The 16,625-nt window shown below is 44.1% G+C and overlaps 1 protein-coding gene across 1 annotated transcript; it reads right to left on the minus strand.

Moving 5' to 3' along the window:
- Window positions 1-738: 738 nt before the first annotated feature.
- On the minus strand, window positions 739-15,842 carry LOC119086548 (NXPE family member 3-like). Its single transcript, XM_037198531.1, has 3 exons — window positions 15,665-15,842; window positions 3,555-3,767; window positions 739-1,261 (listed from the first exon to the last, which is right to left on the minus strand). Exons 1-3 carry the CDS (start codon window positions 15,840-15,842, stop codon window positions 990-992), a joined length of 663 nt encoding a protein of 220 aa, XP_037054426.1. The 3' UTR covers window positions 739-989.
- Window positions 15,843-16,625: the final 783 nt, after the last annotated feature.

Genomic DNA, 16,625 nt, shown 5'->3' on the forward strand with positions numbered 1-16,625 from the left:
ACCATGAAAAACACTCTGTGCAGCTCTGAGGCAATATAAGGCATTTTCTCCAAGGAGCCTATATAGCCAAAAGCAGTGCAGCTCCAAGCTTTGTATCCTTTTCAGATTTTCATTGGAGCTGACATTCAGTAAACTCTAATACAAGTTTCCTCCTTCTTAATTTTTTAAAAGGTGTTTATTAAGTTTCCTATGAGCATTTTTAATGATATCAATGTTTCTCTGGAATCTTAAACACAACTCAATTTCATAAGCTTTTTTCATTTTGTTTTCTCTCAGCTTTTTGGGAGTCTTCTCTTTCTCTGGTTCCTCGAGCTGGGATCTCCAATCCCTCTTCGCAAATTTCTCCTTCTGTTTAAACTCTGTCTGCCAGACCCATCTATCCTTTCTCCTGCCTTGCTATTGACCAGTTCTTTATTAGACCATATCGTGTTTTAGACAGGCACAGTAACACAGGTTCACAGAGACAAAAGGATCAGTGAAACCTCTAGCCACCAGCCTAATCCAGTTCCACCACATAAAACCTCTTGCCTTCAATAAGAAGACACTATGTAAAATATGATCTCATTTTTATAAAAATAAATTTATCATAGAGAGATGTATAAAATGGTGACCCGAGTGCTATACTGAGTAAGCCAGGGGTAGCTTCATTTTTCCATCTTTTGCTGTTCATCCTTTAGATGGCCACACACAGGCTCCCCATCCACACAGCCTCAGGTCCCTCATGCTTATTCAGGTGGGACAGATGAAGGACAGAAATAATTCCACTTCGTTACGGACAATGAGTGTCTTGGGGTGGATGTAGTCTGGCAGATCCAAGCTGGAGGTCATTTCCCAGGCATCCACAAAGGCCACTTGGAGACCCACAAAGGCAGCTCGGAGGAACCTGTTCACCTGGAGTGTGAGCCAGTCACTGCCATACACAGATTTGTAGCCAGTACTGGCCAGTTTGATAACCACCAGAGTACTGGGTTCCCGGTCCAGCAGGGCTTTCACAGCTGCCCGAATCCCTGCCAGTCTTCGAGCAATGATGGATGGATGGAAGGTGGTAAAGTGAGCTCCCACACCCAGCACCACCACCGTGGAGGGGCCCCAGCCAGGCCATGCAGTTCTCTGGCCACAGAGTGGAGCGAGGCCACGGGGGTGCGGAGAGAGCGCAGGGGCCAGCCATGGGCCCTCCAATGTAACACTGTCCCCCGAGTGGTGTCCACAGCCATCAGGGGACCGGCCTGATATGTGACATGTAGATCAACTGGCTTCAGGGCTGTTGGGAGGAGGAGAAAGAAAGTATTAACATAGGGGATCAGCAAGATGGCTCAGCCAGGAAGGGTGTTGCTGGCAGCCCTGACGACTTGAGTTTGATCCCCTAAGATTCACAGAGAGAGAATCAGCTCTTGCACGTTGTTCTCTGATCTCCTCACACACACTGTAGTATACACACACATGCACAAGCTCACAAATATTTAAGATAAAGTCTTTTGTTGCTGGTGCTAGATTTTAACCTTCTTTGTAGCTGAGAACGGCCTTGAATTCCTAATATTCCCGCCTCCATCTCTAGAGCACTAGGACTACACGTGTGCACTTCCACACTCAGGCTGAAGAAGTATTCATGTCTCCACTTACAGGTGGGACACTGAGATCCTAGAATGTTCAGTATTTTACCTTGATCACAATGATGGCAGGAGATGTGGCTCAGCACATAGAATGCTTGCCTAGTGTGGCTAGGGCTAGTGAGAGGACTCCTTAGGTAAAATTCCTGCTGTGCAAGCCTCACCACCTGAGCTCCATTCCTGGAAGGAAGAGCTGACTCCTTATTGAGAGCTGCTGGTAACAAAAGACCATGGGAGTATACAGCAGGTGATATCTAGTATTCAGAAGGTCAACCTATTAGAACAAAGGGTTCTGTTAGAGGAAACTGCCACACAAGGTGTTATGGAATTACTGCCTTTTGTATGAATTGGTTGTTTCTTGTTGTAAACTTCTTGTGCGATAACAGCTATGATTCTCTCCATTTACCATGCATTTCCATGTATGTGTACATGCAATGCCATGACTGTATCTCAATCTTATGGGCACACATAATTGTGGATAATCAAGAAGATGGTTTCTTATTTAACTATACAATTTATATGAATAGAAACATACTAAAATATGCTTCATAACAAGGTCTATTGTTCCATGTGGACTGTAGACACCTAGAGGTCTTGTTCTTTACCCTAAGCCACTGATAAGGCAAAATTGGCCAGAATAAGTGTCCTCGTATAACTTTTACAGAGTGGAATTGAGGTGCCTGGCATTGTTAGATGAAAACTCTTCAGAAGAATCACAGTGAACCAGAAGTGATAGTGCAGTGTCTGGCCTTGGTATGTCTTAGTCCTTCAAGAGATCAATAGCACCTTTGTTGCCCTAAGCTTCTGCCACTGGCACCTTCCCCCACTCTGATTAAAAAAAAACAGTTAACACTTTGTATTTATTTCTACACCAGTTTTTAATGCAAGATTTTATGCTCAGTAGAATAATTATATATAGGTCCTGAGATTCAGTGACTAACAGAAAAAGGCTGTTAACTGACTAACCATGTCTGGATATTACTAATCACATAAAATAGTACATGTATTCTTTGTGTTTTCCTTAAATCACTCATTGGTTTAGTTTCTTCCCTTGTAACTGTTGTAGCTATCCCTTTAAGAGACAGCCAGAACTTTTTAGAGCCTACAGGTGTTGGCAGCCACCAATTAAGCTCATCAAGTCTTTGCCAAGTGTGACTCTCATCAGAACACTTGTCCTTGAGAGTTTACTTTGTAGTTTTTATGAACAAGTTGTGAATGAATGGATATATATATGTGTGTGTTGTGTGTGTGTGTGTGTGTGTGTGTTTGTGTGTGTGTGTATATGTGTGTGTGTATATATATATGTATATGTGTGTGTGTGTGTGTGTGTGCTTGTGGGACAAAAAGGGGAAGGTGGTAAGAACTAGGTAGAATAATGAGAGAACAGCAGGAGGGACCAAGAGGAGCTAAGTATGAGAACAGAAAAGAAGCTGTGTAGATAGAATTGATTTAGAAGAATAAAGCGAATGGACTAAAGAACTTAGTGTGCTTAGATTCATTGAACATCCTCAGATCAATATCCTAAATGTTTGCAGTTTCTGTTCTGGACCCTGGTAGAATTCATAACTTCTCAAAGTCTCTATAAGCATTCCAAGAAACATGCACAGCTTTGAACACACACACACACACACACACACACACACACACACACACACACACACACTCATAGCTGGGCTTTAATTCTAGCACTCAGGATGCTCAGGCAAGTGGATTTTGTGAGCTTGAAGCCAGCCTGATACCCATAGACCAACCAGGACTACATAGTAAGACCCTGTCTCATAGAACAAAGAAGACATCACACTCCTTCACTTACCTGCCTTTCAGGAAGGCCCAGCATCCTGCCATACCTTTCTACCAATCATGGGAGTCTCCTTCAATACAAGTGCTTGTCTGGCTTTTCCATCATGAGTCCTCACAGGCCCCCCTCCTCCCCTCACGGTCACTCACAGGGCACTGTGTCTCGCAGATACTCCCACCACTGCCGAAGTGTGGAATCCCCCATCATGTAGACGATGCGGCCAGCCAGGCAGTTGAGGATGCTGTCCACAGTGGGGAAAGAGCGGCTAGAACAGAACGTGGAATGCCATCTGTCTTGGTGGTAGAAGCCAGAGGGTTTTGGAGACAGGTGGCCAGGGCGGCATGGGGGCCCTGAAAGCAAGGCTATGGGACACAGAAAGGCAGAGAAGATTAAACAAACAAAAAATGAAAGTTTTATAAAATACCAGGCATTCTTTATAATTTATTTGTATTTTTTTTTTACATTTACTTGTGTGCAGGTGTGTGAATGCCACACTACACATGTGGCAGACAGAGGGCAGCTTTTGGGAGTCAGTCCTTTCCTTTCACTGTGTATGTCCCAGGGTTTGAACTCGGGTCCTCAGCCTTGGCAGCAAGGCCCTTTGTCCACTGAACAATTTCTGTGGTCCAGGCAGGCATTCTTCTACATACTTTGTATGTAGCCCATCAGTGCACTCTTACAGAGCCTGGGACGTTCTATTATGGTGTGTGTGCGTGCGTGCGTGCGTGCGTGCGTGCGTGTGCTCGAGTGCACACATGAGTGAAACAGTCTTATGTAGCTCATAATTGCCTTTAACTTCCTATGTAGCCAAGAATGGCCTTGACTTCCTAATCCTCCTGCCTTGACCTCTAGTGTGCTGGGACTCCAGGTGTGCATCTCCACACTCATGATGTAGCCCTGTTCACATCTCTACTTATGGATGGGGACACTGAGCTCTTAGAATGCTAAGTGATTTACTGTGATCAAGAACAAGGAAGATGGGCCAGGCATGGTAACTCATGTCTTGGGGAGGCAGAGGCAGATGTCTATGAAGTCAAGGCCAGCCTGGTCTACATAGCAAGCTGCAGACCAGCCAAGGCTATGTAGTGAGACACTGTCTCAAAACAAACTAATAAACAAACAAAAAAAACATAAATGGCTGTAGGTGAAGCTGAGTTTAAGTATGCTTACCTAGTATGTTTGATGTTCTGGGTTCAAGTCTCATCAGTGAATAAACCAGTTCTGTCAACTTCTGGCCTGTAACTCAGGAGGTGGAGGTAAAACGATCAGAAATTTGAGGTTGTGCCCACAAGATAGCTCAGTGGGTAAAGCCATTTGGTGTACAAGCCTGGAAACATGAGTTTCAATTCCCCAGGGTCCACATAAAGGTGGAAGATGAGAATCAACTCCACAGAGTTTTCCTCTGACCTCACATGTGGGGGGCCATCCCTCACTCCTTCATTTCCACAGAGTATTCTTGAGCAGGAGCAGCAGGAAATATTAGCTAGAAGGATAGAGGGAAGAAAAACAGAAAATACAGAATAGCCTCGAAAGGGCCTGGATTCTAATCCAGTGGGCCTCAACTGTCTCTGCCCCAGAGTATTTAAAGAATACCAAGGGCTGAAGCAAAACATCTCCCCCAGCACAGCTAAGAGCAGACCAACTCAGACACCTGCTCTCAGGCACAAGGTTCAATCATCCTCTCTATGCAGACCTGCTGGGTAGAGCCACTAGGAAACCTAAAAATGGACACACACACACACACACACACACACACACACACACACACACTCATTATGGCACATGTGCACCCACATCCACATTACATATCCACATGTATAATAATCATAAACAGATGAGTAATTTTTAAAGGCCATCAATATGTCTCCATCACCAAGCTTGATGGCCTGAGTTTGATGCAAGGACCCACATGGCTGAATGAGAAAACCCATTTCTGTAAGTTGCCCTCTGACCTCCACACCTTTGCTGTGCCATGCATGGCTACACACACACACACACACACATACACACACACACACACACACACACACACACACACACACACACACAATTGTTGTGGGATGTCTTTCTATGTGCTGTAATATGTGTTGCTATGATTTGTTAATAAAGAAGCTGCTCTGGCTTATGGTGAGTCAGGTTATAGCCAGAAAAGAAATCCAAGAGAGAGACAACAAGAAGAAAGGCAGAGGAGATGCCAGACTGCCTTCCTAGGAACAACATGTAATGGGATGCAGGTAAAGCCATGGAACATGTGTCGAAACATAGATGAATAGAAATGGGTTAATTTAAGATATAAGAGCTAGCTAGAGGCCTGCCATAGGCCATACAGTTTGTAAATAATATTAAGCCTCTGAATGATTATTTTATAAGCAGCTGTGGGGCAATATGGCCAGATGGGACTGGAGAAAACTTTTGACTACACACAATGTAAAAAAAATTTTTTTCAATAAAAAATGTTCCAGTTCATCCTTGGCTACATAGCAGGTTCATGGCCTATCTGTGTTAACTAAGACTCTGTTTCAAAAGAAAAGTATGAGGTGTGGTGGAACACACCTTTTTTTTAAATTTTATTTATTTTATTTTACAATACCATTCAGTTCTACATATCAGCCACAGGTTCCCCTATTCTCCCCCCTCCCGCCCCTCCCATTACCCCCAGCACCCACCCCATTCCCACCTCCTTCAGGGCAAATCATCCCCCGAGGATCAACTTGGTAGACTCCGTCCAGGCAGGTCCAGTCCCTTCCTCCCAGACTGAGCCAAGTGTCCCTGCATAAGCTTCAGATTTCAAACAGCCAACTCATGCAATGAGCACAGGACTCGGTCCCATTGCCTAGTTGTCTCCCAAACTGATCAAGCCAATCAACTATCTCACCTATTCAGAGGACCTGATCCAGCTGGGGGCCCCTCAGCCTTTGGTTCATAGTTTATGTGTTTCTATTCATTTGGCTATTTTTTTCAATAATTGAGCAAAACCGAAATTTATTATAAGCCACAGTCGTCCTAGGGACCTCCATGCTATATATATAGCCTCCATGGTTCTATGGGTTGTGGTCTGATTGATCTTTATTTTATATCTAGAATCCACTTATGAGTGAGTATATACCATGACTGTCTTTCTGGGTTTGGGTTACCTCACTCAGGATGATTTTTTCTAGTTCCATCCATTTGCCTGCAAGCCTCATGATGTCATTGTTTTTCTCTGCTGAGTAGTACTCCATTGTGTATATGTACCACATTTTTTTCATCCATTCTTCCATTGATGGGCATCTAGGTTGCTTCCAGGTTCTGGCTATTACAAATAGTGCTGCTATGAACATAGCTGAGCATGTATCTTTATGGTATGAATCAGCATTCCTTGGGTATATGCCTAAGAGTGGGATGGCTGGGTCTTGAGGTAGTTCGATTCCTAATTTTCTGAGAAACCGCCATACTGATTTCCACAGTGGTTGTACAAGTTTACATTCCCACCAACAGTAGAGAAGTGTTCCCTTTGCTCCACATCCTCTCCAACATTGACTGTCATTGGTGTTTTTGATCGTAGCCATTCTGACAGGTGTAAGGTAATATCTCAGAGTTGTTTTGATTTGCATTTCTCTGATGATTAAGGATGTTGAGCATTTCTTTAAATGTCTTTCAGCCATTTGTGATTCTTGTTTTGTGAATTCTCTGTTGAGCTCTTTAGCCCATTTTTTAATTGGACTGTTCAGTATTTTGATGTCTAGTTTCTTGAGTTCTTTATATGCTGTGGAGATCAATCCTCTGTCAGATGTGGGGTTGGTGAAGATCTTTGAAGGAGGAGGTTTTTAAGGAGCCCTCCACATAGGCCTGCTAGGGCTTAGAGGGAGGAAACACGGGCAGAAGCTGTCTCCATGGCTCTCCCACTACATGCTGTGCAACTACCAGATGCCAATGGCAGGCAGCAGCTGGTCCATTGGCCTTTTCCCACTAGCAAGCTATATAATTGGAAGATGCAGAACCCTAAGTTTTCTGAGAAGCCTGCAAGGCTCATTGACCTGTTAGATTGACCCACATCCAACAATATCCAATGCCTAGAGAGACCAAAATGGGGTTTCCCCTCACATCAGAGACTGGATATCCTTGCCAGTAGGCCTGGAACATGCCCAGGCCTGTTAAAAAGCCCAGGTCTAATGACTACTGACCAGTACAAGACCTCAGAAAAGCTAACAAATGGGTTGAAGACAATCACCCCACAGTGCCTAACCTTTACATACTTCTTAGTACCTTGTCCCCAGAAGGAACTGTGTTAGATCTCAACAATGCCTTCTTCAGCCTGCCACCAGCCCCAGCCAGTCAACCCTTGTTTACCTTTGAATGGATGGACCCAGAAGGTGGATTCAACGGACAGCTGACTCGGACAAAACTACCCAGGGGTTCAAAACTCTCCCACCATCTTTGATGAAGCCCTTCATGAGGACATGGGTGAGTACTGACACACTCACTCTGGCATCAGCCTATTACAGTATGTGGATGATCTCCTAATAGTGGCTGACACCTTGGAAACCTGCAACACTGCCACCGAGGAGCTGCTCAAAACTTTGGGAGACCTGGGGTATTGTGTGTCAGCAAAGAAAGCTCAACTCTGCCACACTGAGGTAACTTATCTGGGATACACACTCAAGAGGCAGAAGAGATGGCTGTCAACAGCAAGAAAAGACATCATCCTGAGGATCCCCAGGCCCATCAACCATTGAGAGATGAGAGAATTCCTGGGGTCTGCTGGGTTCTGTAGACTCTGGATCCAAGGACTTGCTGAGTTGACATGGCCCCTTTATGGGGCCATGAGGGGAGGAAAGGCTCCTCTTTTTTTTTTTTTTTGAAGGTTCACCAAAGTCATTTAATCTGTCAGTTTCTCATTCATTTTTATGTCTTAATAATATTCTATTGTATGAATAAGCCACATTTTATTTCTCTCCAGTATTTGATAGCTATTTGAGTTGTTTTAACTTTTTTACTATTAGCAACACACTGCTGTAAACCTTCATGTACATGTTTCATAGGTGCACATTTTCAGTAGTTTGAGGGTATATTCCTAAGGGCAGAATTGTTGAGTAACAGAGTAACAATATTTTGCATTTTGACCAACCACCAAACTGTTTTGCCAAAGTGGCACACCATTTTACAATCTCACCAAATCCTTGTTTTTAAGGCTCTGATTTTTGTACAAAAGCATTCAATCATTCAGTCAGACCAAACCAGGAAAAGTAAGCTATAGTTCAGAGCTGTTCTATTCCATTTACTATGCAAAGCCATTCTTGGCGTTTGCAACTCTCAGCCCTTTTGAGTATTCTTGCAATGTTCACCTTTTCCTCCACCACTTTTTTTCTTCTTTCTTTCTGGTTTATTTCTATCTATTACAAATGTATGAAAAAATCCTCCATCAACGCCGCTGTTAGCAGCAGAACCTTGAGAAATATACCTTTGGTTTGCCTCAGAAAAGGAACACATATTGCACTGTAAAGTTTATAAAATTGGCGCAAAACATTGTGATAATGTTACAATACCAGTTTTAAGAGTTCAGTGACTAATGGGGAGCCGATGGGATACATGCAGAACTGTGAAAGTGATCTCACTTAGCCAGCTGTACACGTAGACTGTAAATCTACATTCAGATCATTTCTAAACTAAGACTATCATCTCAGTTTATCTGTTGAGGTCAACCAGGAAACCCTAGAATATACCTTGATTTTTGCAAAAAACAAAATAGGGGGAGGGGTTTCTTCAGCATTTCAGTCCACGAGTAACAGTATCCTAACAGGCAAAGTGTTCTCTCACTGTCAACATAGAATGAACTGCTGCTGGAGGTCAACTTGGGTTTTAATTTGCATTAGCACTTACATGCATAGTAGTCCAAGTTGTTGACCTCATGACTTTAAAAAGTAACTCTAAAAAAGTAAAATGGCCCTTCTTGGAAGACTAAAGAAAGACATCCAGCCACAGTTGTAAAAAGTCTCATCAAAACAATATACCCTTTTATGAATTACGCCTCAATTTAAAAAAAAAAGTAGCCCCAAATAAGAAGCAGTTCTGAAAAAGAAAATATAACTTAAGATATTTGAAAAAATACTTGCAGCTTGATCTGTACTGACAATGATTGTCGAAGCCTAGAATTCAACATTTACAAATTCTCATTCACACACACAAAACACACTATTATCACACAACTTGTGTCTTGAGAGAATCTTCTGCTTTTTAAATCTTTGGCCTCCCAGTCAATCCCAAGTTCAACCAACTTTAACTAAAACTTCACTCAGGATTTCACCAAGCTTTTCACCCACACATTAATGCTTGTCGTATCTTTCATCAACTGTCAAAATCTGAAGCCTGCTCAGAGATCGCCAGGTAAAAGAAAATAAATGAAATACACAGAGGTTATTTCAAAACAGAACATGACCATCATCAAAAAAAAAAAAAAATGTCATGATTCCCGATTGGGATCATCTTTTGTTTCCCACGTTGGACTATTTCACACTCTGGCATTGGCCAAAGGACATGAGAGCTGGTTCTGGAGCATGCAGTTTCTCACACAGGTGTCCCCAGAGGAACACCAGAGACAAAGTCACATGAGGCCTCTCCCATACAGAGACTGTCTCACAGGGGCAGTGAGGGAGGACACCCACTAGTTTGTGGAGATCCCTGAGAGAGTATGATTCTTAAAATCTGGACTGTACATAATTCACATCAGCCCTGTTCAGGTACTTACTGGAAGAAAGATGCAGCTGTTTGCCAGAACTCAGCACTCCACTCTAGATCTCTGCTGCCTTAGTCTCCGTCGCGGATTTCCGAGTTCTGGTAGTTACCTGAACCACTGAGGCATTGCCACAAGACTTCTTCTCTTTTGAAACATCCTTTTTCTCTAGATATTAGGATAGCTACACTAGCTTGTTTCTTCTGTGGTGTATGGTGGTGTGGGATTATCTATTGCTTGATTTTTCATGGATGTGTTTAGCTTCTTTGGGTTGAATTTTCCCTTCTAGTGCTTTCTGTAGGGCTGGGTTTGTAGACAGGTATTGATTAAATCTGGTTTTATCCTGGAATATTTTGTTTACTCCGCCTATGGTGATTAAGAGTTTTGCTGGGTATAATAGTCTGGGTTGGCATCCGTGGTCTCTTAGTGTCTGCATGAGATTTATCCATGATCTTCTAGCTTTCATAGTCTCTATTGAGTAGTCTGGTGTTATTCTGATGGGTTTACCTTTATATGTTACTTGGTCTTTTTCCTTTGCGGCTCTTAATATTTTTTCTTTGTTCTGTGTGTTTAGTGTTTTGATTATTATGTGGCAAGGGGACTTTTTTTTTGGATCCAGCCTATTCGGTGTTCTGTAAGCTTCTTGTATCTTCATAGGTATTTCTTTCTTTAGGTTAGGAAAGTTTTCTTCTATGATTTTGTTGAATATATTTTCTGTGCGGAAAGGCTCCTCTTGATTGGACTCCACAGATGGAAAAAGCCTTTGATGAAATCAAGGCAGCTTTACTAAATGAATTACCCTCTAACATTACCAGATGTTACCAAATCCTTCCACCTATATGTGGATGAGAAAAAGGGAGTTTCCAAGGGGGTAACTGATGCAAGCCCTTAGTCATGGAAAAGGCTGGTGTCCTACTTGTCAAGAAGCCCAGACCCAGTGGCCATTGGATGCCCCCCTTGCCTCTGCATAATAGCAGCAAGAGCCCAAAGTAGAAAGTACTGTCACCAAAGTAGAAAGGCCAGATAGAAAGGATGAACCAGATCTTTAAGGAGACCTTAACTAAATTAACCCTTGCACCGGCAGTGACTGGATTTCTCCCTTTGCTCTTTACTGGATACACAATTCCCCCTGTACTTTGGGCCTAATTCCACTTGAAATCATGTCTTTCAGGTCTCCACTCTGAACCTGATAGAAGAGAAAGTAGGAAGTAGTCTTGAATGCATTGGCATAGGAGATCATTTCCTAAATATAACACCAGTAGCACAGACACTGAGAGAAACAATCAATCAATGGGACTCTTGAAACTGAGAAGCTTTTGTAGGGCAAATGACACAGTCAATAAGATAAAATGAGAGCCTACAAAATGGGAAAAGACCTTCACCAACCCCACATCTGGCAGAGGGCTGATATCCAAAATATATAAAGAACTCAAGAAACTAGACATCAAAATACCTAAGAGTCCAATTAAAAAATGGGCTATAGAGCTAAACAGAGAATTCTCAACAAAAGAATCTCAAATGACTGAAAGACATTTAAGGAATTGCTCAACATCCTTAGTCATCAGGGAAATGCAAATCAAAGCCACTCTGAGATACCATCTTACACCTGTTAGAATGGCTAAGATCAAAAACACTGAAGAAAGCTTATATTGGAGAGGATGTGGAGCAAGGGGAACGCTCCTACACTGTTGGTGGGAATGCAAATTTGTACAGCCACTTTGGAAATCAGTATGGCAGTTTCTCTGAAAATTGGGAATAAATCTCCCTCAAGATCCAGCTATACCACTTTTGGACATATACCCAAGGAATGCTCAAGCATACCACAAGGACACATGCTCAGCTATGTTTTTAGCAGCATTATTTGTAATAGCCAGAACCTGGAAACAACCTAGATGCCCCTCAACTGAAGGATAGATCCAGAAAATGTGGTACATATACACAATGGAGTACTACTCAGCAGAGAAAAACAATGACATCATGAGGCTTGCAGGCAAATGGATGGAACTAGAAAATGTCATCCTGAATAAGGTAACCCAGACTCAGAAAGACAAACATGGTATGTACTCACTCATAAATGGATACTGGATGTGGAGCGAGGGATAACCAGACTACAACCCACAGCTCCAGGGAGACTGGCTGGTAGGGAGGACCCTGGGAGGGACACAGGGATCATACCATGAGGGAGGGGTGGATGGAATCTACATGAGCAAGCTGGGGGGTGAGGGGGGATAATGGAGGGCAAGGGAAAGGGGAATGAGAGCTTAGGGGAGCAGGAGATTTGAGCTGGATCAGGAGCAGATTAGGAGAGCAGAGAAGGAGATACCATGATGGGTGAAGGCACCATGGGAATAGGGAGAGGCAGGGTGCTGGGGAGGTCCCCAGGAATCCACAAAGATAATTCCACCATAGACTACTGGCAGTAGTCAAGAGGGTGCCTGAGCTGACCTGCTCTGGTGATCGGATGGCTGAATACCCTAGCTGACATCATAGAATCCTCATCTCCAACTTTCCCTATAGATGGCGCCATGGACATGCACTGTGGCAAATGTGTGTTGGCTATCAGTATAGAAATTAAGTCTCTTATCCTTCTCCAGCTGTAATGCCTTAGTTAGAGCTACCCTCTGAACTCATGTCCCAGGAGGCAGGGCCTCTGCCCATATGACTTTGTCCTCGGTGATGACTGCTGCCCTGCATACCTGGTACCATCCTTGATACCTCAGCCCTCATCAGAGAGATGTCCTTGAAGTCTTGTCTGATCCCGTGAAGATGACTCAGGATGTCCACATATTTGTGGAGAGGTTGGTCCAGGTCCATATCTAGAAGCATGATTGAAGGCACTGTTGCTGGTGAACTGGATTCTGGGTGGGTTTAAGAATAGAGTGTTAGCCATCTATCAGGAGGGTGTTTAAGAACCCCATCAATAGTATGGGGGGTTGTCACTTTTAGGGTTTGTCCCAAGGTTAGTTTGTCTGAGTCATTAACTAGCAGGGCTCTTGCTACTATTATGCAGAGGCAAGGGGGGCATCCAATGGCCACTGGGTCTGGGCTTCTTGACAAGTAGGACACCAGCCTTTTCCATGACTAAGGGCTTGCATCAGTTACCCCCTTGGAAACTCCCTTTTTCTCATCCACATATAGGTGGAAGGATTTGGTAACATCTGGTAATGTTAAAGGGTAATTCATTTAGTAAAGCTGCCTTGATTTCATCAAAGGCTTTTTCCATCTGTGGAGTCCAATCAAGAGGAGCCTTTCCTCCCCTCATGGCCCCATAAAGGGGCCATGTCAACTCAGCAAGTCCTTGGATCCAGAGTCTACAGAACCCAGCAGACCCCAGGAATTCTCTCATCTCTCAATGGTTGATGGGCCTGGGGATCCTCAGGATGATGTCTTTTCTTGCTGTTGACAGCCATCTCTTCTGCCTCTTGAGTGTGTATCCCAGATAAGTTACCTCAGTGTGGCAGAGTTGAGCTTTCTTTGCTGACACACAATACCCCAGGTCTCCCAAAGTTTTGAGCAGCTCCTCGGTGGCAGTGTTGCAGGTTTCCAAGGTGTCAGCCACTATTAGGAGATCATCCACATACTGTAATAGGCTGATGCCAGGGTGAGTGTGTCAGTACTCACCCATGTCCTCATGAAGGGCTTCATCAAAGATGGTGGGAGAGTTTTGAACCCCTGGGTAGTTTTGTCCGAGTCAGCTGTCCGTTGAATCCACCTTCTGGGTCCATCCATTCAAAGGCAAACAAGGGTTGACTGGCTGGGGCCGGTGGCAGGCTGAAGAAGGCATTGTTGAGATCTAACACAGTTCCTTCTGGGGACAAGGTACTAAGAAATATGTAAAGATTAGGCACTGTGAGGTGAATATCTTTAACCCTTTTGTTAACCTTTCTGAGGTCTTGTTCTGGTTGGTAGTCATTAGAACTCAGCTTTTTAACAGGCATGTTCCAGGCCTACTGGCAAGGATATCCCAGTCTCTGATGTGAGGGGTAATCCACAATTTGGTCTCTCTAGCATTGGATATTATCTGATGCATGTTGGCATTTTGTGTCAGGTTTCAGCTGTACTAGTATGGGGGGCCTGTGTGTTGCCAGCCCAGATCCCCCAGTCTCTATCCATGCCTGGGGAACTTTGTTGAGCCATTTTTGTAGTAGGTCTTTATTGTCCTTTTTATTGGGGGGGGCTGATAAACAACTTATATACATCCACAAGTGACATGGTGAGCATATGTAGGGCCTCCCAATTTGATCAGTCATTGGTGTTCCTGTCTAGTCAAAATGGATGTGGGCCTCCACCTTGATTAAGAAGTCTCTTCCCAAACAATGAAAGCATGAAATTTGCAGGCAAATGGATGGAACTAGAAAAAATCATCCTGAGTGAGGTAACCCAAACCCAGAAAGACAGTTATGGTATGTACTCACTCATTGGTGGATTCTAGATATAAAATGAACAATCAGACCACAACATAGAACATAAAGGCTATATATATATAGCATGGAGGTCCCTAGGACGACTGTGGCATATAATAAATTTCAGTTTTACTCAAAAAAAAAAAAAAAGAAGTCTCTTCCCAATAGTGGGTATGGGTATTCAGGGATGACCATGAAAGAGTGGGTTGCCCATCCCTTTCCTGTGTCTACTGATCTTTGGGTAGTCCATGAGTACTGGTTCATCCCTGTGCCCCTTGTGCCCAAGATTGCTTTTGGGACATTTGGGCCAAGGGTTGTTTGAGAATGGAGTGCTGTGCTCTGGTGTCTACCAGAAAATCTATGGGTTTCCCTTTCACATTTAGGGTTCTCCAAGGCTAGGGGGCATGAAGGGGGGGGCTCTGAACCCCATCCCCTTCAATCACTTATTTCTTCCAGTTCTAGTGGCCCTGATTTTGAGCACTGCCATTCAGGGCATTTGTTTTCCAGTGACCCAGTTTCTTACAGTAGGCACATTGGTCTCTTTGTAAGCTGGGTCTATTGCCTGGCCTTGTCTGTCAGTTCTTCCTTCCTTGTTTTGAGTTTCCAAAAGCCAATCTGCTTGCCTGTCTCTTAGCTTCAGGATTGCCTGATGCAGCCAAGAGGACCTTGGTGAATGAGTCCTTGTGTCTGCTTATCTAAAGCCTTTGTTAGCCTTCTGGTCCATCTTTCTTCCAGGGTCTCTCTATTATTAAACACTTTTTCTGCATCTGCAATGAGTTCAGCCAACATCTTACCTTCAAAATCTTCTAGTCTTTGTAACTTACAGCCAATGTCCAGAGCTGACTGGTTGACAAAAGCCAGACTCACTGTAGATCTATTCTCTGATGCTTCAAGATCCAAGGGCGTGTAAGTCTTATAAACTTTTATCAATCTCTCCAAGAAGGCTCCTGGTGTTTCCTTGGTTCCCTGATGCACCTGACTTACTTTGGACAAATTTGTGGGCCACCTCAGAGCAGCCCAGAAACCCCTTATTAGAGTCTGGTGTTAGACTTTTAATCTCTCCCTACCTTCCTCGTGTTGAACTCCCAGTCAGATCACAGCAGGGGAAAGCTAGCATTTATGAAGTCTGCACTGGTAATTGGCCTACTATCTGGGCCTAGAGCCAATTTTTCAGCCTCTTCCAGAATCCGTTCCCCCTCCTCAGTAGTGTAGAGGACCTGGAGTGACTGGTAACAGTCATCCCATGTCAGCCGGGGAGTAAAAAGCACAGAATCTAACAGATCAATGAGCCCTGCAGGCTTCTCAGAAAACTTAGGGTTCTGCATCTTCCAATTATATAGCTTGCTAGTGGGGAAAGGCCAATGGACCAGCTGCTGCCTGCCATTGGCATCTGGTGGTTGCACAGCATGTAGTGGGAGAGCCATGGAGACAGCTTCTGCCCGTGTTTCCTCCCTCCAAGCCCTAGCAGGCCTGTGTGGACAACTCCTTAATCCCTCCTCCTTCTCTATCATTGCCCTCCAGCCTGCCCTTGTGCGTCCACCCATCCCACAACTCCTCCATCCTGAGCTGACTTAGGGTGGGGAATTGGGGATGAGAAGAATTCTTTCTCCAGGTCACTTGGTGACAGAAGGACATGGTACAATGACGCAGAAGGCTTGCCTCCTCGCTTTGGCTCCACCTTCTTTTCAGCAGCTACCACCATAACTGACTTCTGGGGGGGGAGAATTTCATTCATTTAGGGGGCTGCTCTATAAGGACCTGCCTGGTAGTTACATAGAGAACTTCATCATGGTTAACCTATCTGTGAGGGAAAACAGTCAACGAATGAAGAAACAAACAAAAACTAAGCTCCCGGGCAGCTGAACCATAGTTCAAGTGGCAGAGGAGGTCCCCACATTCCCGCCAGCTCCACTCCTTGGAATAGGGGTGTAGCATCTGATGTACATCTGTGCTCTGCCACACCTGGCAATAAAGAGCCACGGGGCAGCTGGTGCCCAAGGACCTTTGTGCTCCTAGATAAACACTCCACTGAGCACACATTCCCATTGGCTCACAAGAAGCCAGGAATCTTACCACATATAAGTACATGTGTGAATAAAAATCCTGTT

The sequence above is a fragment of the Peromyscus leucopus genome, chromosome 23, assembly GCF_004664715.2.
Source record: "Peromyscus leucopus breed LL Stock chromosome 23, UCI_PerLeu_2.1, whole genome shotgun sequence".
Classification (NCBI taxonomy): Eukaryota; Metazoa; Chordata; class Mammalia; order Rodentia; family Cricetidae; genus Peromyscus; species Peromyscus leucopus.

Bases quoted from the DNA above. Each gene is read 5' to 3' on its own strand.
- LOC119086548 (XM_037198531.1), bottom strand. From the start codon at position 15,842: ATGCAGAACCCTAAGTTTTCTGAGAAGCCTGCAGGGCTCATTGATCTG. The intron at 3,768-15,664 runs GTAGGCCAATTA...TGTGTCCCATAG, and splicing joins ATTGGCTCTAGGCCCAGATA to CCTTGCTTTCAGGGCCCCCA. The intron at 1,262-3,554 runs GTGAGTGACCGT...TCCTCCCAACAG, and splicing joins TCTGCGAGACACAGTGCCCT to CCCTGAAGCCAGTTGATCTA.